Source organism: Oratosquilla oratoria, chromosome 39 (genome assembly GCF_046742065.1).
Source record: "Oratosquilla oratoria isolate Oo_2021 chromosome 39, ASM4674206v1, whole genome shotgun sequence".
Classification (NCBI taxonomy): domain Eukaryota; kingdom Metazoa; phylum Arthropoda; class Malacostraca; order Stomatopoda; family Squillidae; genus Oratosquilla; species Oratosquilla oratoria.
In genome coordinates this window covers 30,462,149-30,483,918 of record NC_134815.1, presented here as the reverse complement: position 1 = coordinate 30,483,918, position 21,770 = coordinate 30,462,149, and the positions used below count along the sequence as shown (strand labels likewise).

At 37.8% G+C, this 21,770-nt stretch overlaps 1 protein-coding gene and 1 long non-coding RNA gene across 2 annotated transcripts; one reads left to right on the top strand and one right to left on the bottom strand.

Moving 5' to 3' along the window:
* Window positions 1–14: 14 nt before the first annotated feature.
* Window positions 15–11,950, bottom strand: LOC143020327 (uncharacterized). The gene is made up of 2 exons (XR_012965891.1): window positions 11,809–11,950; window positions 15–1,697 (listed from the first exon to the last, which is right to left on the bottom strand). It is a non-coding gene; the product is annotated as an uncharacterized LOC143020327 (long non-coding RNA).
* Window positions 11,951–12,488: 538 nt separating this feature from the next.
* On the top strand, window positions 12,489–21,770 carry LOC143020326 (oligosaccharyltransferase complex subunit ostc-B). The gene is made up of 4 exons (XM_076176646.1): window positions 12,489–12,706; window positions 20,101–20,174; window positions 20,797–21,014; window positions 21,618–21,770. Exons 1-4 carry the CDS (start codon window positions 12,565–12,567, stop codon window positions 21,634–21,636), a joined length of 453 nt encoding a protein of 150 aa, XP_076032761.1. The 5' UTR covers window positions 12,489–12,564; the 3' UTR covers window positions 21,637–21,770.

Genomic DNA, 21,770 nt, shown 5'->3' with positions numbered 1-21,770 from the left:
AATCAATTTGACCATTAATTTCTCAATGCCATTTATTTATAGTGATAAATTTACAGTTTTTTTGTACATTTATATAGAAATATAGTGCACACATTGAGCTTTTCATATACAGAGGTAAAAGTAAAAATTAGGCTTCTACATGTATTAAATTCATGAATTAACTGCCTTGAACAATGTGTTTTCTCCACATCTCAGAAGTAATCAAAAGTCTCACTATATGAAAAAACTGAAACCTTTTAAACAGCCACCTATGTATTGGGTATGTGCTTTGATTTGGCCACCTCTCTTATATGGGGGAAATGGCTTTTAGTGATGCTATGTATATATGCATATATATATATATCTATATATATATATAGATATATATATATATATATATATATATATATATATATATATATATATATATATGTATATATATATATATATATACACACACACACAATTTGGCTGTCACAAAGCTTAAATCCTGGGCCCTTCTCCTATCAATCTACCACACAGAACATTTAAAGAACCATAACCAGATATGAACTTGTATCCTGCATTGGGAACAACAGAAATCTACAGTCAGATATCTCCCATTATACACAGCTCCTAGTCTAACCAGCTAGGCATGGCCTTTGAATGAGGCTTTACTTCCTTCTCCATTGTAATTAGTATGGAACAAATCACTGTTTACAGTGGAGTCTCAAATAATCAAATCCTGATGTTGAGAGGCTTCAATTGAGGCTTTGTGACTGCCAGATTTGATTATTTGAAAGATCACTGCAAATAATGATTTGTGCCATAATATATATATATATATATATATATAATATATATATATATATATATATATATATATATATATATATATATATATATATATATATATATATGTACACACACAATTTCTCAGGTCTTCATTGCAAAATATCAACATATTACTCTAATGAATATTTATTTAATAAGAAAGACATTTCTTGAGTGGCTAAATGTTGATATCTATGACACCCACATATCTAACAATAACTCCTAAAATGTGGCAAAATTCACCTGTCTTACATACTCTTTATTTATTTTTTTGATCACTATACAATATTCTTTAACCTTTGACAGTTTGAAGAATTTTCTTTTAACTGACAAAAATTTGACTGGTGACAGCTAGAATAAGCATAAAATCCAACATATACAGTCAGTCAGTCACAATATGTCTCTTGCAGGAGATCCATGGCTCACAGCCAATCTAGACATCGAAAGTTTAATCAAACAGGTTTAACTTTTAATGCCTAAAAATTTTCCTCAGCTGAGTAAAACTGCATGGCAGCAACAGCTAAAATAAACATAGTATTGAAAAAACAATCAAAAGGTTAAGCAGTCAAAACAGAAAGGGGAAAAAATATGCTATTTAAATAATATCCAAAATAAATAAACTTAATTTAATAAAGATTAAGAGTATGTATGGTACTATGCATTATTTGCATTGCTCTGTCGTTGATTATCGTCTACTGCTCGTTCTTCTTCACCCATTTCTATGTTGACATTGATTTCCAGCCGCAGGTGGATATTGGTCACCATGAATGCTACAGTGATGAGCAATGGAAGTCGAACTCGAGATTCCCATGCCAATTTAAAGAGGAAAGCCAGACTAGGGGGTAAACCACGAGAACCCCCTACTAACACACCAGCCACATCTTGCAGCATGATGGACCACAAACCTGCAGGAGACATAATACTTAATAGAATTCAGTTAAATATCATAATAATAATACATACATACATACTGGAGGAAGCGACTGGAGGAAGTGGATAGTTTTAGATACTTGGGTGCAAGTGTAGCAGGAAAAGGTGGAGTGAAGGTGGAGGTAGAATGTAGATTGAGAGAAGCGAGTAAATGCCTTGGTGGTTTAAAGAGTGTAATGAGGAATAGACATTTGGGAATGGATGCGAAGAGGAGACTGTATGAAGGAGTGATTGTGCCAACAGCACTGTATGGGGCAGAAATGTGGAACATAAGAGAAGAAGAGAGAAGGAGTTTGAATGTGTTTGAGATGAGGTGTCTGAGAAGTATGGTGGGGGTTACTAGGCTAGATAGAGTGAGAAATGAGGAGGTGAGGAGGAGAACAGGGGTGAAAAAGGATTTGGGAGATAGGGTTGATGAAAGAATATTAGGATGGTTTGGACACATGGAAAGAATGAGTGAAGAAAGACTAGTAAAAGAGGTATGGAAGGCAGATGTGGAGGGAGTGAACATGAGGGGACGTCCTAGGATGAGGTGGATGGATGGGGAAGGGGGCTTGGGGGAAGAGGGGAATGTCTGTTGTGGAAGGAAGGGAGAGGACGGAAGACAGAGGTGAGTGGAGAATGGTTGTATATGGATGATGTTGTGACTGCATGAGGAGGAATGGGCGGGGAAGTGGGGGGTGGGGTAGTATGTGTGAGTAAATTTTGACGCAGCCCGAAGGGATTTCTCCCCGTCCTCGCCTTATATGCAAAGGGGGACGGAGAGGGGGGGTCGCCGATGAAATGAAGCGGCCTCGCTGTGGATGTACTGTGTCTTGCGACACTGCTTCTGACCCAGGGCGGTGGGCAGGGTGCAGGGATGACCCGTCATCCAGGAGGTGCTCAGATGAGAGGAAGGGTGGGAGGGGTGTGGAGTGTATTTAGGGATGAAATGGGTGGGAGTGTTTTTATGCCTTTCCCTTTTTGGCTACCTCCCTTGGAAGGGGGAAAAAGCCTTGGTATATGTATGTATGTACATACATACTACCAAAGGCTTTTTTCCCCTTTACACAGGAGGTAGCCAAAAAACAAAGGGATAGAAACCACTCCCACCCATTCCATCCCCTACATACTCCACTCCCCTCTACCCTCTTCCCTCCCTCTTATCTTGGCACCTCCTGAATGACATGGCATCCCTGTATCTTGTCCACTGCCCTGGGTCAGAAGCAGTGTCCCAAGACACAGCACATCCACAGCAAGACTGCTTCATTAAATTGGTGACCTCCCTCTCCATCATAATGATAATAATAATGATAAAAGAAAAAATCTAAAGAGTTAGCCATATAATGCTAAGACTCATAAAGAAGAAGAGAGAGGAAGAGAGAGAAAAAAAGAGAAATTCAGATTAAAGAAATTAATTCAAACATACTTCGTGTGTATAATAATTGTCTCAAGTTTCACTGATTGACAACCTGGAGCCTCACAGCACTCAAAGAGCTCTCTAAGAAACTTTGGACTATTGTTTGTGTTGTAGAAATATAGATGCAGGTGGAACAGTTGCTGTTTGTTAGTTCTTATGTGAAAAGGTGGAAGAATTAGAGCTAAAGTTGTTACAACAGAGGCGTGTGATATCCTCCACTGTATGTTCCTAGACTGTTGTCTTGTTGGATTTACATCAGTGAATATTCTTACTAACACAAATACACTTTTAGATTTGGTTTTCATTACTATGAATGACAGAATTCATGTTTGTCATGGATAATTTTCCAAACTGTGGATACCCTTGACAATCCAGTACTCTATTTCCAGAATAATACTGAAGTCAATTATAGCCATATCATAAAACATTCTTGGCTATGAGGAAAGTACAACAGAACAGTTTTACTGCTACAAATCATTAATTTGGATTTTGAATTCTGAGATTTATCCATTAGTGTTCTGAATGGATGAACTTCAGGGGAAGACCAAGAATTTGATGGATGGATGTGGTGAAGGAAGCCTTAGGTAAATGGGGAATATCTGTCAAGCAGGGAAGGGACGGATATCCATCAACATATCCAAACAAAACTCAAATGAATGTCACAGCCATGAAAGCATTGTCAACTACAAAGAATGATTATCATCAATATTAATAATAATGTTAATAATTATTAATTCTATAATTATAATTGATATAATAGGCCATGCAGTAGCCCAGTGGATACTGTGTCAAACTCATGAGCAGGTAGTCGAGTTCAATTCCTGGGACCTGCTGTGGGCTATATTGTATTGGTTCCTAACAGCCCTGCCCAGGTGGGTAGGGGACCCAACATCAGACTAAAAAACCCAGTGGCTTGCTGCAACTGACAGGGATTTCTCACTTCCCACTGTGCAAGTGAGATGGTGAATTTAGGTTAATCAATGATATTAACCTCTTTAATACCATGATGTCTATGTATTTACCTAATTGTATTATACGGGAAGGGAGCTATGCTCATGGTGACCCATCTTTGTATATCTCAGCATCAAGTTTTTTTTTGTCCAATTTGTTCCAAGTATCTATCACTCTGTGTGGGAAGCTATTTTTTTTCAAATCTCTTCTGTAATTATTATTTTTTTTTTTAGTTTCTTTTCATGTCCTCTTGTTTTTCCATTGTCCCATTTCAATAAGTCATTCTTATCTAAGATTTCCATTCCCTTCATAATTCTATTGATAGTAAGTCTCCTCTTTCCCTTCTTTGTTCCAGAGTTGGTAATTCTAATTTGGACAGTCTTTGTTCATACGTCATTTTGGAAAGAGTTGGTGCCAGTTTTGTTGTTGTTGTCGTTCCCTAGACTGTCTGTCCGAGCAGTCCCGTCTCCCCAAGGAATGCTACAGCCGAAACTGGGTTTTCCCACAAATCCTTTATAGAGTGTATGTTGTGTTGTTTGCGTGCATGATTGTGTATAATGCAGTCTTCCATTATGTGTTGTATGGTATGGGGTGAAGTGTTACATCCTGGGCAGCTGTTCACAATGCGGTCATCCAGCCTCTTCTGGTAGCTTAGAAGTGCTGGGTGGTGGCCGCACCGCAGTCTGGCCAAGTGGACTCTGTCCTTTCGTGGGAGAGAGGATTCAGAAGGGTGGATATCAGGGGGTCTGGCATGTAGTAGTGTGTTGTCTTTCAGTGTGTTAAAGGAGCAGTGAGTGATATGATTATGAATATGTTTCCGGAGGCTGATATTTGGTGGTTGTGGAGGAAGAGAAGAGAGTATTTGTGCATAATAAAGGTCTTTGGGTGTTGTTTTAATGTTTCTTGGTGTGTGTGGGTGTTCTGCTATGTGATGTGATGTGATGCGGGTGTGATGTGTTTGTGGTGGCTGCGGCAAGTGTTTGTGTGCCTCTCATGTCGAGGTGGTCCTTGACTTTGAGGACTTTTGTTTCATGGTGTAAATGGTCTGTTGGTGTTGTATTTGTGCAGCCTGTAATTGTTTTTAGGGCTTTGTTTTGTATGATTTGAAGGGTGTTGTGGTGTGTCTCACTGAGATTAGGAGCCCATGCAGGACTCGCATAATTCAACACTGAGCGTATGCATTGTTTGTATATTGTTATATTAGTTTCTTTGTTTTGTCCAAATGTCGTTCCAGTGATTGACTTAAGTGCGTTAAGTCTAGGTGTGCATTTGTTTTTTATGTTTGTGATGTGTTGTTTGAAAGACATGGATGTATCGTATGTTACACCAAGAATTTTCGGTGTGTTTGTGTGTGGTATTAGAGTGTTGTTGATGTAGAGATTTGTGTTCTATTGTCCAGTTGGTGAGAAGTGTTGCTGTAGATTTGGTTGGAGCTATTTTGAGTCTGTTTGTGATGAACCATGTGTTGAGTGTATCAAGGTATGGCTGGATTATTTCTGCAGCTTTGTCTGTGTTACGATGTGTGCATGTGATTGTTATGTCGTCTGCGTAGGAAGAGATTTGTATTTCTGAGTTGTCTGGTGTGGGTAAGTCATGCATGTATAGATTAAATAGTGTGGGGGATAGAACTAAGCCCTGTGGTACTCCATTCTTAATGTTTCTGATGTGCGATGATTGGCCATTATATGACACGTAAGCATTCCTACCTGCCAGATAATTGGCCAGCCATCTTTTGGTGTTATTGTGCATGTCTGTGTTATATATTTTATTTGTTAGGTTGTGGCGGGGGATAGCATCAAAAGCTTTACTAATGTCTAATGTTATGAGAAGTGTTCTGTGGTGGGGCCTATCTGAATTGATGCCATCTAAAATTCTTTGTGTGAGGTTTATCAGAAGAGTGTTTGTGGAGTGTAGTGGCCTAAAACCGTGTTGTGAGTCAGCAAGGGGAATATGTGGTGTGACAAGTTTAAGTATTAGGCATTCAATGACTTTAGAGGGGGTGCAGAGAAGTGTGATTGGGCGGTGCGATGTTGGGATTGTTGGGTCTTTGTTCAGTTTTGGAATGGTGATTATTTTACCATGCTTCCAGATGTCAGGTATAGTGTTGTGTGAATAGCTGTAGTTTGCAATGTTTGTGAGTGCGTGTATACCTTGTGGTCCAATGTGTTTTAGGTGGATGTTGCTTATGTTATCAGGGCCACAGGCAGATGAGTGCTTGAGATTATGTATTATGAGTTTTGTCTGACTGTCTATGAAGGGTGTATAGTCTGAGTCTGTGGGGAAGTCTTTCTTACGTCTTAGGTCCTGGAGCTGCAGCGTCTACGTCGTGGGACCCCCCCCCCAACCCCAAGAGTTGGGGGCCAAACAGCAGCAACCACCCCTGGCCATCAGCTCTACGCAGGTGGCACTGATCTCCAAGAGGAGCTACCCCTGCCATAGGGTGTACCACAATCCTTTTTCCCAACATGCAATGCCAGTTTTGTTGTTGCTCTTTGTATTCTTTCTAACTTCTTTATATTCTTTTTGGTACTGGGTGTCCATAGTGTTGCTGTATACTCCAGTTTTGTTCTTATTAGTGTAGTTAGAATTTTTTTTATCATTTCCTTGGTGTCTTCCGAGTTTACTTTTTTGACCTTCTCTTCACCAATTTTATAATCTCTCGATATTCTGTTTTTACTTTTTCCAAATTCCATCACACTGCATTTCTTGATATTGAATTTGTAGGTGTCATGAGGTGCGAGTGGGTACACAAGGATGCCAGTGTTGGCATCTAGATTATAGATATATTTTTGTAGTTGTACATGAGTTACTCCCCGGTTCTGTGGACTGGTTTGATCACACTTTCTGTGTTTATTATCACTTTTGAGATGAGGTGTTTGAGATGAGGTGTCTGAGAAGTATGATAGGGGTTATTAGGCTGGATAGAGTGGGAAATGAGGAGATGAGGAGGAGAACAGGGGTGGTAAGGGAGTTGGAAGATCAGGTGGATGAAAGAGTATTAGGATGGTTTGGACACATGGAAAGAATGATTGAAGAAAGACTAGTAAAAGAGGTATGCAAGGCAGATGTGGAGGGAGTGAACATGAGGGGGCACCCTAGGATGAGATGGATGGAGTGGGGTAAAAGGGGCTTTGGGGAAGAGGGGAATGTCTGTTGAGGAAGGACGAGAGAGGACAGAAGACAGGGGTGAATGGAGAATGGTTGTATATGGATTATGTTGTGATGCATGAGGTGGAATGGATGGGGGGATGGGGAGTGAGGTAGTATGTGTGAGAAAAATTTGACGCAGCCCGAAGGGATTTCTCCCTGTCTTCTCCTTTTCTGCATGAGGGGACGGAGATGGAGGGTTGCCAATTTAATGAAGCGGCCTTGCTGTGGATGTGCTGTGTCTTGTGACACTGCCTCTGACCCTGACATCCAGGAGGTGCCAAGATAAGAGGAAGGGTGGAATGGAGTGGAGTGTATTAGGGATGGAATGTTTTTTTTTTTTTTTTTTTTTTTTTTTTTTTTTGCTACCTCCCTTGTAAGGGGGGAAAAAGCCTTTGGTATATATATGTATGTATCTATTATTACTTAGAGTACAAGAGAATGAGTAACACAGTATCGACTTTATAATACAAGTAGTGTGATACATCGTACATATAGCAGCTGATGCTGTGCGTGAGAATTTGACTCATACTGAAGTGGTTAATTATTAATTAACAAGAAACATGCAAACCTGTTGGACTTCTACAATGTTGAAGTTATCTGCTACTGAAGACACTCAAAAGTGTGAAAAATAATGGGAAGTATGATTTTTTGTTGACTGATAAAGAACAAAAATAAAGGCTTGCAAATTCTTTCTATAAAAGAAAATATATATGAGTGGTTCTCAATTTACATGGCACATGCATTCCTGGAGTCAGTGCATGTAATAGAGAGAGAGAGAGAAAAAAAAAATTGTAACTATGGATTTGGAAAAGGTGTATGACTGGACTGACAGAGAGGCATGTGTTAGGATGTATAGGATAAGGGAAAGGATGTAAAAGGGAGATCAACCTTCTTACACAAGTATTAGAAATATTAAAACAACTTCCCAACCTAAATATATATGCTCCTCCTGCAACCACGCAATCAAAGAACCTCCCCAGTATAACCTAACAACTAACAAGATCACCAGACATAACAACATGCAAAACCTACAATACTTCCATTTTTCTTTTCTCCTACAACTAATCAGCCTATATGCCTCACAAGACTAGTTTACATTCAGGTCTGTGGTATCCCTTTACTCTCATGTGTGGAGTTTTGGTCTTATTTTGCCCATTTTTAGCCTCCCATCGAACACAAACAAAATTAAATCCATACATGACCTCTCCTCACATGACTTCCTAATAAACATCACCAAAGAACCAGAATAAAAAATAAAACCTACATGGAAGAAAATAAACTACAATGAAGCAAATTAACTCTACATAGAGGAAATAGAAAAGAAATCTGAGACCTTTGCTATAGATTAGTTCCAATCCATACAGCAGAGGAAGGGATAGCATCAACCACTCAGTCCAGCAAGAAATATTCCAAAAAGCCACACTAATCAATCAATCAGGTCTTGCAGGGGATCCACAGCTCCCAGGTAACTGGTAATGTTTACTGGACAGGCCCACAGGTTACTAAAGGAAGAAATATTGTGTTGTTGTCTATGGCTAGTTAGTGTGAGACAATGTAGAATGAGATGCTTAGTGTTGTCTGTGAGATGGTTGCATCAAGGACAATCTAATTCTGTGACCAATCCTATTTTGTGCCGGTACTCTGTAAGTGATTCTAACATCATGAAAGAAGTTGAAAAACAGAAGATTGTGAATTGCTATATGGAGACAAGGTTTTTGTATGGAGTTGAGAATGGGAAATCAATTTCAGTCCAAAAGAATTCTGAAAATTTGGAACAAGGCCAAAGTATAAAAAAGGCCAATGAAAAAATATGGGAAATGAAAGGAAAAGCAAAGTAGGAAAAGGATTTGGGGATTCTACTAAAGGATAATTTATTATCAGAAAATCAAAGAAAACAGAAGAGACTTATAATTTGCTGATGAATATATGAATGGCATTTTACTACATGAAGAAAATAATTGAGTCTGATTAGACCCAGACTGGCATAGATAGAGAGGGTGACCACAAAAGAAAGAAAAATGGAATACAAAAGACAGTAACCAAGATGAACCCAAGTTTAAAAAGAGTGATTTTCCAGTCCATGTGGTGATTCAAATTACTGATGTGATAAAACACTGCTGAGTTGTCTTGTGCAAAGCCAATAGAATTGATGTTCTTTTCATTCCCTATCACAATCTTTATAAGGTAATTCTTACACATCTGGGGTACTATTATCCTTAACTCTTTGATGGATATTTATCAGCTGTACCTCCATTTGGGGGGGGGGGGGAATCCAGAGCTGGGTACGTTACCACAGCACAGGTATTGCATTACCAAAAAATCTGGGGTGCATTTCCGTCAATGCGTATTATATACGTATGTATGTATGTATGTATATATATATATACAATGCATAGTATACATATTTTTAGATTTTTCGGTAACACACTACTTGTCTGGTAGTAATGTGTCAGCTCTGGGTAAATCTACCTTTTACTTAGCTCATAGCTTTAGCCAGGAATCAAGTTGGATAATCCAACTAGGATCATACCAATTCTAATCCTGAATCTAAATATGGGTAACAACACCTAAGCGCTCTAAATAAAAGTCCTGTCACAGTGCTCTATATAATTTTCTTAGAATGATAAATGAAGATGTGTAATTAGCTCTCTGCATAGTTGGATTTTCTGCTCACAGAGAGAAAAAAAAGATACCCATGATCTCTGAAGACAAAAATGTCCTGAGACAGAAGTTTTCCCTCTACTTCCTATTCCACTTTGACCTTAATGTTGTGATCCAAGTTAACAAACCTACTCAGAAAACTATAAAGTGTCCCATTTCATCATCCCAATTTATAAAAATATGATCAGTGCTGAAACTGTTTCCTTTTAAAACAGGTCTCCATTAACTCCTTGGCAAGTTGTTATCTGCATACAAGGATTAACACTGAATATATTAGATATACAAAATATCTGGTTATGGCAAACTTATCCATCCATTCAACAGTTCCCCTAAGGATGTATTGCTTGATGGGCTGTTCATATTGAATTGAATTGAATTGAATTTTATTCGGATACAATCATACATACAATAAGTACAATACATACAAGACTCAATATTATACACAGTATATATAATTGTACATCCGAGGATGGCACAGAAAGTCAAAAGACTTATTTCCACCTATTTGAACTTGACTGTGTAACATGGGGTAACCAATTGACTAAGTCGAGACCATCCTGTCTTGACCACCAATTGTTGGTATCTTATGATATCTATAGTTGTCAAACACCACCCAAACATCATGTTAATATAAGCATCAATTTAAAGATTTATCAATGTGGTTAAGATTAAAGCAGTAGTTTAGGTGTCTTTATAGTTTACCTGAATGCCTTATCCTGACAGGTTCCCAAGGAACCCAAAAATGACAGGTTGCCAACCAGATAACATAGGAATAAGAATTGGCAGGAAGAAAAGTCATGTTAGATTTGGAAAATGAGCTGGTGGTCAATTAAGAATAGAACAAGGTGATAACTCAAGTATTTCATTTTATAAAGTGTACAAGGTAGGTTTTAGTTTAAGTCTAAAGTTCCTCTCCTTATGATGCTCATCTTGCACTGAGAATCAAGTTGCTCCTATTTGAGAATCAAGGAGATAGATGGATTTCTGTTGATAAGAGAAGACATCTCAGGGCATTCAGAGAGGTAAAACTTGTTGGTGAATGCAGTTGTGTTGTCTGACACTTTCTGTTGACTGACCAGGTGGGGCAATGACTCACCTGGTTGGGTATCCCAGGGTTCTGTTCTAGTACCCCACAAACACAATTTTCACTTATTTTTTCTACTTTGCATTTGTTGTTGTTTTTTCTATGGAATGGTTAGGTTAGGAGCTATTGGACAATACGACTTTTGTTTTATATATGTGTTTGCATGTCCCTGGAACTCTTACCACAATCCCTACTAATAACTGGAGTTGGATCAAGACTTCACATATGAGAGAAAAGAGATACAACAGTTCTGAATATACATCAGTCTTGAGAGGCAGATTGGCTAATTAGTTGTAGGAGAAAAGAAACACCAAAATACTGTAGGTTCTGCATATTTGATATTACTACCATGTAACCATTAAAGAAAGACTAACTATGGTCCTGTTCAGCGGGAGGGGTGAGACCGAGAATATAAACATGTCACAAAAACACAGGAAAGAGAACTTGAGAAGACTCGGATCTTCTGGCCCCTTGGTCAGGAAATGCATGTGACGACTGATAAGATTATCCAACAAACACACGCAGGTAAATCAAATATAAATTATAACTATGATGAACAGATTAACTACAAGTCTCTGAATCTAAATAGTCATCTCGTTGAAGAGATCAGAATACGTACGTTGTACGTAAAGATCAAGGCAAATTACCAGGAAAGTTGTGTTGTTTTGTCACAAGGCTCCAAGAAAAGATCTTTAATCTTAGTGGGAGATAGAAGAAAATAACACCAAGATTGAAGTATTCTTAGATTTGCTTTTGAATAAAATTGAAGGTAAAATAATAATGATTAAAGTGAATTAGATCAATCGCAAATATGCGCAGCACTGTTCGGTGCATATCATACCTCTTGTCAAATTCCTAACTGATCCCTTTTCTTTTTTTCAATATCCTAAAGTTTACAAACAACGAATCGAAAACTGGGGAGAAATTTTGATTACTGTTGGCCCCCTCTTTTGATGGTCCTACCTAAGATCGTAATATTGGATAATGTTTGCACTAAATCATACCCTTAAAATGTTAAATTCTTATTTAATTTTTCTATATTCCCTCTCATCTAAATGATAAGTTTTGATTATGAATTATGAGGACATGGTACTGGAAACTTTTTGGCACATTAATCATATGTTCGTTTACAATGAAATACACTATACTATTAGAAAGGACAAAATGAGGAAATTAGTTAAATCATATCATTTATTTAGTGATAGATTATTGCAAATGTCTTGTTGTTGAGGCATAAAGAGTAGGCAGACTGAATATAGCATATATGTATGTACTAAGTTTTATAATATAAAAATAATTCTTAATTTACATTTCCGGTTTATTAAGAATAAATAGTTTTATGTGCTTCAATTATTAATGAATATTAAGCCTAATTTATACATTCACGCATTTCGATGTATATCCACACATAAATAGGCATCCACTGATCAACAAAGTATTATTATATTATATTATTAATATTCTTTGTAATATGGAATTCGTTTATACATATGTATGTATTTTTAATGTCAACAATTTGAAGACAGACGCGTTCTTAACGCTGATTGGCTAATAGTTGTAGTGTGTTGTCAAAACACAAGGGGTGGAAAAGTTGAAGATGTTGGACGTTGTATATAGCTTGCCTTTTTACATTCTTGAGGTGCCAAATCTCAAGTTAAAGAAGCCATCATGGTTAGGAACACCTTCACCAATGACAATGTTTATGTTTGTCCTACTGTCCTATTTTCTAGTCACTGGAGGTAAGTATCCACAGGATGTGTGAGTTGCTCAGTAGTACCGGCTGCCACATATTTTTTAATGTGGAGTCCTGCTTACTTATGTTTTTATTGCAGAAACTAGATTTCAGGTTTATGTAGCTCATAAGGGGAAGAGATGCCTTGGTTATTTTTAGATAGATGAGTTCAAAAGCAGTGTAGGGTGATGAAATATTTTAAGTTATTTGGCATTTGCTGTAAGGCAGTAAGCCCATCTTTAATCTTTTATATTTACTTACTTAGTTTACTTAGTTTACTTAGTGAAGTTCTGAGGTCGATCCTCACAGCCGTAGTGGACTACCGCTGCTGCCAGTCCTGTTGTCCTTCCTTGCGAGGGTCAGTTGGTCTGGTAGTGTGTTTTGAGAGAACCTACTTATGGCAGTGTTACGTGTAGCCTGGCACTGGAGGCTCGTCTGGTACCTTTAATTTTTTTCCGCACTGACATACAATTGTGCTGCATATGGTGTACCTTCCAGTCAGTTCTTCTTAGCTTATAATTTGTCTAGGTTTATAAACATTTGGACTTGTAAACCAGCAGAATGCTGATCCCTGGCCCTGCCTTCCAGTGGCAGTGTTGTGACTGTAGGTTTGGGCACAAAATTTTAAATTTATTTTTAATCATTATATTGTTGTTGCATATGAAAGGCAATGTTATTAGAAACAAAATTCTTTTTAAATTTTTGAAATAGCTTGAAAAATAAGGGAGATACATTTTTTTTTATCCTGCATTTTTGGCTAGACTTTACCATAACAAAATATTAGAATTAAGATGGTAATTTGTAAAGATTTTGGTAAAGAAATGCACACAAACTCCAAACCACTGGTCCCCTTTTTTTGAAATTTGGAATACTTGGGTTTTATGGATCAACAAATCACATGAGCATGTCAAAAACAATGTGGGACATCACTATCATACCATATTTGCCTTTTCATGGTAACTATTAAGTTATCAATTTTCAGATTATCATCAATAAAATCCAAACCACTGGCCCAATTGACATGCAATTTGGCATGTGAAGGTTTTCTGGGACAACAAATCACCTGAGCATGTCATTAGCATTGCAGGACCTCCTCCTTATATCATTCTTACTAACACCTATCATGTTACCATGGCAACTGTTGTCACTTTAAAAATAATCAATAAAATTTAAACCCCTGGCACAACTGACATGCAACTTGACATGTGGAGGTTTTATGAGTCAACAAATCTCCTGAGCATGTCAAAAGCAATGCAGGACTTTCCTTTTATGCTGCTCTTACTAATATGTATTATGTTGCCATGGCAACTGTTGTCAAATTAGAAATGATCAATAAAATCCAAACCCCTGGCCCAACTGACATGCAACTTGGCATGTGAAGGTTTTATGGGTAAACAAATCACCTGAGCATGTCATAAACATTGCAGGACCTTCTTATACAATTCTTAATAACACCTATCATATTGCCATGACAACTGTTGTCAATTTAGAAATAATCAATAAAATCCAAACCCCTTGCACAACTGACATGCAACTTGACATGTGAAGGTTTTGTGGGTCAACAAATCACCTGAGCATGTCAATAAAATTGCTGGACCTTACTTTTATACCGTTCATACTAACACCTATCATGTTGCCATGGCAACTGTTGTCAATTTAGAAATAATAAAATCCAAACCCCTGGCCCAACTGACATGCAACTTGGCATGTGAAGGTTTTATGGGTCGACAAATCACTTGATAATGTCATTAACATTGCAGGACCTTCTTTTTATACCATCAAAGTAATGTATGCACAAAGATACCCGATGAAGATCAATCGCAGCCACAGGTCAAAAAGAGTTAGCTTCATGAAGTAATCTACTGGTTCACCATAATAGGTTCCCTAAGATCACTTCAGGGTCATTCCATGCCAAATGGTCCACCTCACCACTTCAGATTTTGATGACATTTGGTACAAAAGTTAAGAAAACATTCAAATCATATACTTCCTGTCATGGCCATAGCTGGCTATGTAATAGGCAAAGCATAAATGATAGCCTGTCCAACACCTTAAAATTCATACCATAACAATGTAAGTATTATTTGTGAATAACACCCTCTACAACTATTATTAGACTATCTCCGACATGTCATGTGTGAACAAAAACAAACACGAACTGGATGTACAACCACTCCTCATTTAACAACCTACTCAGTTAATGACAATGCGGAGTAACGACGAGCCTTATGACAGACCAATATTCGTTTAACGTAAATCTCCCGAAGTTACGACGTTGTGTACGATAAGTTGGCTGAGGCAAATTTGTATGATGTTATAAATGAACTTGTATGGTGGATATTAGCTGTGAGGTAAAGTGTTCTGAAGCTTAGGTCTACATTACCATCCTGCAAGCTGCAAAAACTACCTGGGGTACAGTATATACCGGTATTGGTAAATTTTTAGTTTCGACCATAAGCGCAATATAAAATTAATTATTAATCTTGTAAATTATAATATATCAACGTAATATGCAATTTTGTGAGCGGAAAAAAAAGGTGCTAAAACAGATTTCGTAAGTAATGAAGTGTCGGACGAATGGTACGCCATGTTTGTTATGATAGATGCTGACGTCGAAGAAATGAAAGGATGATAAATTTGTCTAACCTAAACTAAACTAAACTAACCTAACCTAACCTGTGTTTAATAAATCATTACCTGCAAATTAAATGTCATCCGGATCGTCCTCGTTGTTGTCGTCGTGAGAGACGTTGGCGGGCTTTTCAACCACTCTCTCAGCTTGCGGCTTGAAGGAATGCATGTATCTCTGCTCCATAACATTCCTTCAAGAAAATATACCTGGCGAGGTACTGTCGGAAGTACTGAGGCCGTCAATTGACAGACGACAAGATGGCGTCCCGATCCTATGCTACGGACTTCGTTCATTAGCATATTTGCTTGTAGCAAGGTATTTTCTATTTTCATTTCCGCCCACAAAATTGCATATTATGTTGATACATTTTAATTTACAAAATTAATAATTAATTTTCTATTGCTATATTGTGCCCATGGTCGAAACTAATAAAATACCCCGGTATTTAATATGGAATGTCAGCATATGGGGATTTGGTCATACACGGTAATTTCAGGAACCTAACCACTGCGTTATTTGAGGGCTTTCTGTACTATCAGATCAGTAAATAAAGCTTTAATGTACTGTATAAAAGAGAGAAAATACATGAAAATAAAGATGCATGTATTGCTGGACATTGTACATGTACGCATATGTATACACTTTCGCTTAACGACCAATTCGGTTAATGATGGTGACGCCACCTGCATAGAACCGGTGGCCAGGGCTGGTTGCCCCTGTTTGGCCCCCAACTCTTGGGGTTGGGGGGGTGGTCCCACGACGTAGACGCTGCGGCTCCAGGACCATAATGGAAGACTGCATTATACACAATCATGCACGCAAACAACACAACATACACTCTATAAAGGATTTGTGGGAAAACCCAGTTTCGGCTGTGGCATTCCTTGGGGAGATGGGACTGCTCGGACAGACAGTCTAGGGAACAACAACAACAACGACGGCAGCGCTGGTCCCAATTGTCGTCGTTAAACGAGGAGTGGTTGTATCACATAATATGCCTACATGTATTGAAATGAAGCTCAACTGTAGAATAACCAATGATCTTAAGCTGCTCATTTCTGAGAGAAAATAGGTTAAAAAACAATATTCTTACATTAAAATATTTTGTTCTTGGTGCCTTAGCTTAATATTTTTACTCAGAAAACTATTTTGCCAAGGTTGATAACCAAATTTCCATTTAAATTGGTAAAAATTTGTTTGCATTTGAAGAATTGGGCATATACTTGCACAACAAGGTAATTTGAATACCCTGCGCATGCGTTGAACAATGCAAGCATTCAAACCGAGACATACTTATTTCAATGGGGCGCAAAAAATGGTGTAAACAGTACACGAGTGATGGTGGCGCCGCGAGTTGATTCACCTGTATCTATAACATGCCAGGGGAGAGTCATCTGACCACCACTTCAAAACCTGATAACAGCGTTCCTAAGGTGTACCGATTAGTTGTTTCCTACATTACCATTTTTGAGTAGTTAATCTCCCCATACATAGTGGACTTGTGGCATAGTATACTTATATGTTATATTTTTGTAACTGATTAGATGTATGGCAGCCATACTATTTTCATCCATACACAGCTATTCTCCACTCACCCCTATCTTCTGCTCTCTCCCTTCCTTCTTCAACAGATATCCCTCTCCTGCTCAATGCCCTTTTTACCCCAACCTTCCATCTCATCCTTGGTCATCCCTTCATGTTCACTTGATCCACCTCTGCCTTCTTATACTAATCTTTCTTCACTTATTCTTTCCATGTGTCCAAACCATTTCAATACTGTTTCTATCTGCCATCTCTTCCACCCCCGCTCTCCTCCTTGTTTCTCACTATCTAACCATGAAACCCCTACCATACTTCTGAGATATTTCATCTCAAACACATTTATAAATTTCCTCTCTGGCTCATACAATGCTGTCAGCACAATCACCCTTTCATATAATCTCTTTGCATGCATTCCCAAGTGCCTAATTCTCATATCACTTTTCAATCTCCCAAGGCACTTGATTCTCTCAAACTACAGTTTACCTCTGCCTTCAGTCCTCCCTTTCCTTCCACATATGACTCCAAGTAACCAAAGTTATCCACTTCCTCCAGCTTTCTCCTTTAACCACTTTGGTATGAGTCAAATTCTCATGTGCAGCATCAGCTGTCATATGTATGATTCACCACACAACACATTATGAAATAGTCACTGTTGTAGTAATTGATCTCTTTTACTCTGAGTAATAATAAACACAAAAAAAACATGATCAGATAAGTTCACAGAATCCAGTGGTCACTCGTGTACATCTAAAAAAAAAAAAAAAAAAAAAAAAAAAAAAAAAAAAATATATATATACTGTATATATATATATATATATATATATATATATATATATATATATATATATATATATATATATATATATATATAATCAAGACGTTGATGCCATCATCCCCATGTGTCCACTTGCACCTTATGGTACCTATGTAGGTGTCATCATATCGAATTGGTTTAGAGTTACTTCCAAATTGTTGTCATCGTCTCCCCTTGTACATTTCATCACATTTACCTTCAACTTTCTCCTATCACATACCTTCCCAAACTCCATCACTAACTCCCTTAATCCTCCTACTGACCCTGCCACAAAGTGGGAAGTGAGCCACTTGTTATTTCTGATGACACTGCTTGTGGCAGGGTCAGAGAGGGGATTAAGGGAATTAGTGATGGAGTTTGGGAAGGTATGTAATTGGAGAAAATTGAAGGTAAATGTAGGTAAAAGTAAGATGTTGAGATGTACAAGGGGAGAGGATGACGGCAATTTGGAAGTAAGTCTTAAAGGAGAGAGGCTGGAGGAAGTGGATAGCTTTAGGTACTTGGGGTCACATGTGGCAGGATAGGGGGGAGTGGAGGTGGAGGAGGTTGTACTTGTACTTGGAATCAAGTGCAGATTTTTGTGTACTTGTATCTGGAGTTAAAAAAATCAGTGGTAATTGTAGGCCTACTTGTACTCTGACTCAAAGTATATGAAAAATACCAAGTACAAATAAGTACATTGTAGTTGATCAAAAGTTTATACTGTATATAGATTCTAGCAAATTTTGTGATGATACTATTGGGTAAATATATTTGTTATTTTTAGATTTTTTATCACAAGTACTTGTACTTAATTTCAATGGCTTGGACAAACATTAGTAAAATATTCACAGCACAGTTTTCATGTCCTATGTACTGTAAATGCACAAAAACAATGGCAGTTTTGTTTTTAGATACATGACAGTACAGCATCTACATGCAACCACTGTTCCCAACTTTAGTAGATGACTCGTTTAAGTGAAATAAAAGTGCCAGTAAAACATAAGAAAACTGAAGGATGATGGAAAAGCAAAATTATTCTATATATTTAGATATAATCTAAAAATCAATTTGAAAATTATGTGCTTATCCTTTAAAACACCTATAATATAGGTTGGAAAGCAAGCCCTTAATGTCTGACCTTACTCCATAAACTCCTCCAGACAACAGCCCTACAGAGAAATACCTTCTGTAAAAGCAAGACCCACATTGGTATGACTACATTCAGGTCACCATTCAGCTTTAACAGAATATCAACACAGAATAGGCCTCATCACTGAAGTAAAATGTCCCAGATGCAATGGCTAGATAGAAGACACTGAACAACTTTTACATGGCCCCACACTAGCCTTATCCAGACTGTGACTATCTGCCACTATCTGTTGGCACCCCTATATACCACCTTTCATGCTTTTACTTTCATTTAATAGCCTTTCACTTTAAAATTTTCTTTCACCACTGATTTTTTTATGTATGATTTTCACTCACAATTTTAGTCGGTAGGCCCTGTGCTTCTGATCATCCGACTTAATCAAGTTCTAGACTGTTCCACCTAGTAATTGTATGTTGGACTGTCAGGCTTCTATTTCTCACTTCACTATATTTTCTGTGCAGGGGGAATTAGAAGGAGCTTAATTTTTCTTGTCTTCACGAATATTGCTACACGTGGTTCTCTAAGGTACACCTAGGGACTCCTGGCGAGAATGCTCAATTTGGGTCATAGGTCAGTTCTGCAATGATGTCATGATTTCTTTAGTCCAATGATCTTTAATTTTAGATTTAAGAACCAACCCTGAAGGATGACAGAAAAGCAAAATTATTCTATATATTTAGATATAATCTAAAAATCAATTTGAAAATTATGTGCTTATCCTTTAAAACACTTACAATCGTGAACCAGTTGAATTTTCTCCTCCACCCTTTCTCTAATCAGATCTGCTGTTACAACTCTACATGCAATACTGCTTACTGAACAGTCTGGAATTCACTGCACAGTGACTTAGTTTACATATTGTATACATCAGCAAAACATAAAGTAATGAAATAGAGTCCCCAAGCCCCTGTTTAAAAACATAACACTAAGAGCGAACTGATGTTTACAAAACGGCCAACTCATAAAAATGAAATCCTCACCATCGACCTATATTTAAGAGCCTCTTACACAGGCAACAACACAGTGCCTCTTCCTGAGTGACTTGTGAGCCAATCTGGTAGCTGTTGCCAGTTACTTGGGAGCCATGGGTCTCCTACTATAAACCAGGAATTGTTAAAACAGTCCCACACTAATGCAACACAGACAACAGGCCAATGTCTCTTTCCAGAGCAATCAATAGGAGAGTCCAGGGTGTTTTTTCAGTCAATGAAATGTGAATTAAAAGAAATTGAAGTAGATCTGTATAATTTCATTTGTCTTATTGAGTTTATTCTTTTTCAGGAATCATTTATGATGTCATTGTTGAGCCTCCCAGTGTTGGATCCACTACAGATGAAAGGGGCAATTCAAGACCAGTAAGTTCGATAGATTGTTTTGAAATGCCCCCCCAGCCACCCCCCTCTCTCTCTCTTGCCATCCACAGCATTTACACAATGGCACTCCCACCTCATCCCCTCTTGTGAAAAATAGAGATGAGAAGGGGAAATCTCTTTGGACTTCATCAAATTATCCCATACACACCCACTTTCCCCTTCCCTGCTCAGTAGACATTCCCTTTTTACTCAGAGCTCCTTTCTTTGACATGTACAGTTAAGAAAATTGAGTGCATATGAGCTTCTTGGATAACTAAATCTAACCCTTTGATGGTAGAGTTGACCCAAGGATTTGTGAATTCATGGATACAAAACCATGGATATGGGGGGGGTTTCTGTATAACTTTTCCAGAATGTTGTTACTCTCGAACCTGAAAAGGTGGTACAAGTTGAAGACTTAGCACCAGAATTGATAAGTTTTAGCAACTTTTAATCTTAAACTACTCTTACCATATGCAGGGTCATATGTCATCTAAAATAGATGGAGACAGAGATATGCTAACTTCATAGTAACCTCTCATAGGCAGTAGTACTGGTGGTTGTGTGACATTTATATTTAATTTGTATTCAACACAAATATACTCATGTGGGTTCTCCTTTTCAGGTAGCATTTATGGCTTACCGAGTCAATGGTCAGTATATCATGGAAGGGCTGGCCTCCTCATTCATGTTTGCTCTAGGTGGAATTGGCTTCATTGTCCTTGACCAGACTCATTCTCCTTCTACTCCGAAGCTGAACCGTATTCTCCTAATCATTATTGGATTTGCCTGTATCATTATAGCTGCCTTCGCATGCTATGCCTTCATGAAGATCAAATTACCGTAAGTATTAGTCAAGGGAGTGGGCAAAAGATAGGTATGGGTGGATTGGTTGTACTCAAACCACCTTGCACTTTTTGGTCTACCCTATCTGACAGCTCTTTCCATCCCTATTCTTTGCCTCACCTTGATATTTCTTATGTTTTTGTAACACACCTTGAAATTATTTGTTATCTATTCTTGTAATATTTATGTTTATCAAACACTTCATCACAAAAGCCCTCAGACTGTTTCTGCTGTCCTTATATTCTTGGGCTCTTAATTTTTTATTTTCTCTTTCATTGTATGAAAGTCAGTCACCATTCTATTCAAGCAATCCTTTCTGTCAGTAGAACAGTATAATTTGTCTAGATACCAAGGGCTTTTTCCCCCTTATCATGGAGGTAGCCAAGTCAAAAGGCATATACCCTCTCCCACCCATTTCATTCCCATCCACCGTCCTTTCCTCCATATCAGCTCCTCATGGATGGTGGGTCATCATTTTATCCTGCTCATTGCTCTGGGTCAGAAACAGTGCATTTGTAAAATGTGTTATATTTATATATTTTTGCATCTTTTGCTCGAATTTGTTCCTTAGTATACATGTATTCTTTCTTTCTTTTTCAGAGGCTACTTGGTGAGCTAAGAACCTAAATAATTGTTAGAGTATACATGCAATCACAATGTATTTTACATGAGTGTTTACATTTACATGATGTTGCAATTAAGTGTGGAAAGTGAAAGGATTTTGTCTGTTTGGAATAAAGAAGATTGGGCTAA

Coding starts and splice junctions, on each gene's coding strand:
- LOC143020326 (XM_076176646.1), top strand. CDS start 12,565: ATGTTGGACGTTGTATATAGCTTGCCTTTTTACATTCTTGAGGTGCCA. Junction 12,707..20,100: donor CTATTTTCTAGTCACTGGAG/GTAAGTATCCAC, acceptor ATTCTTTTTCAG/GAATCATTTATGATGTCATT. Junction 20,175..20,796: donor AAAGGGGCAATTCAAGACCA/GTAAGTTCGATA, acceptor TCTCCTTTTCAG/GTAGCATTTATGGCTTACCG.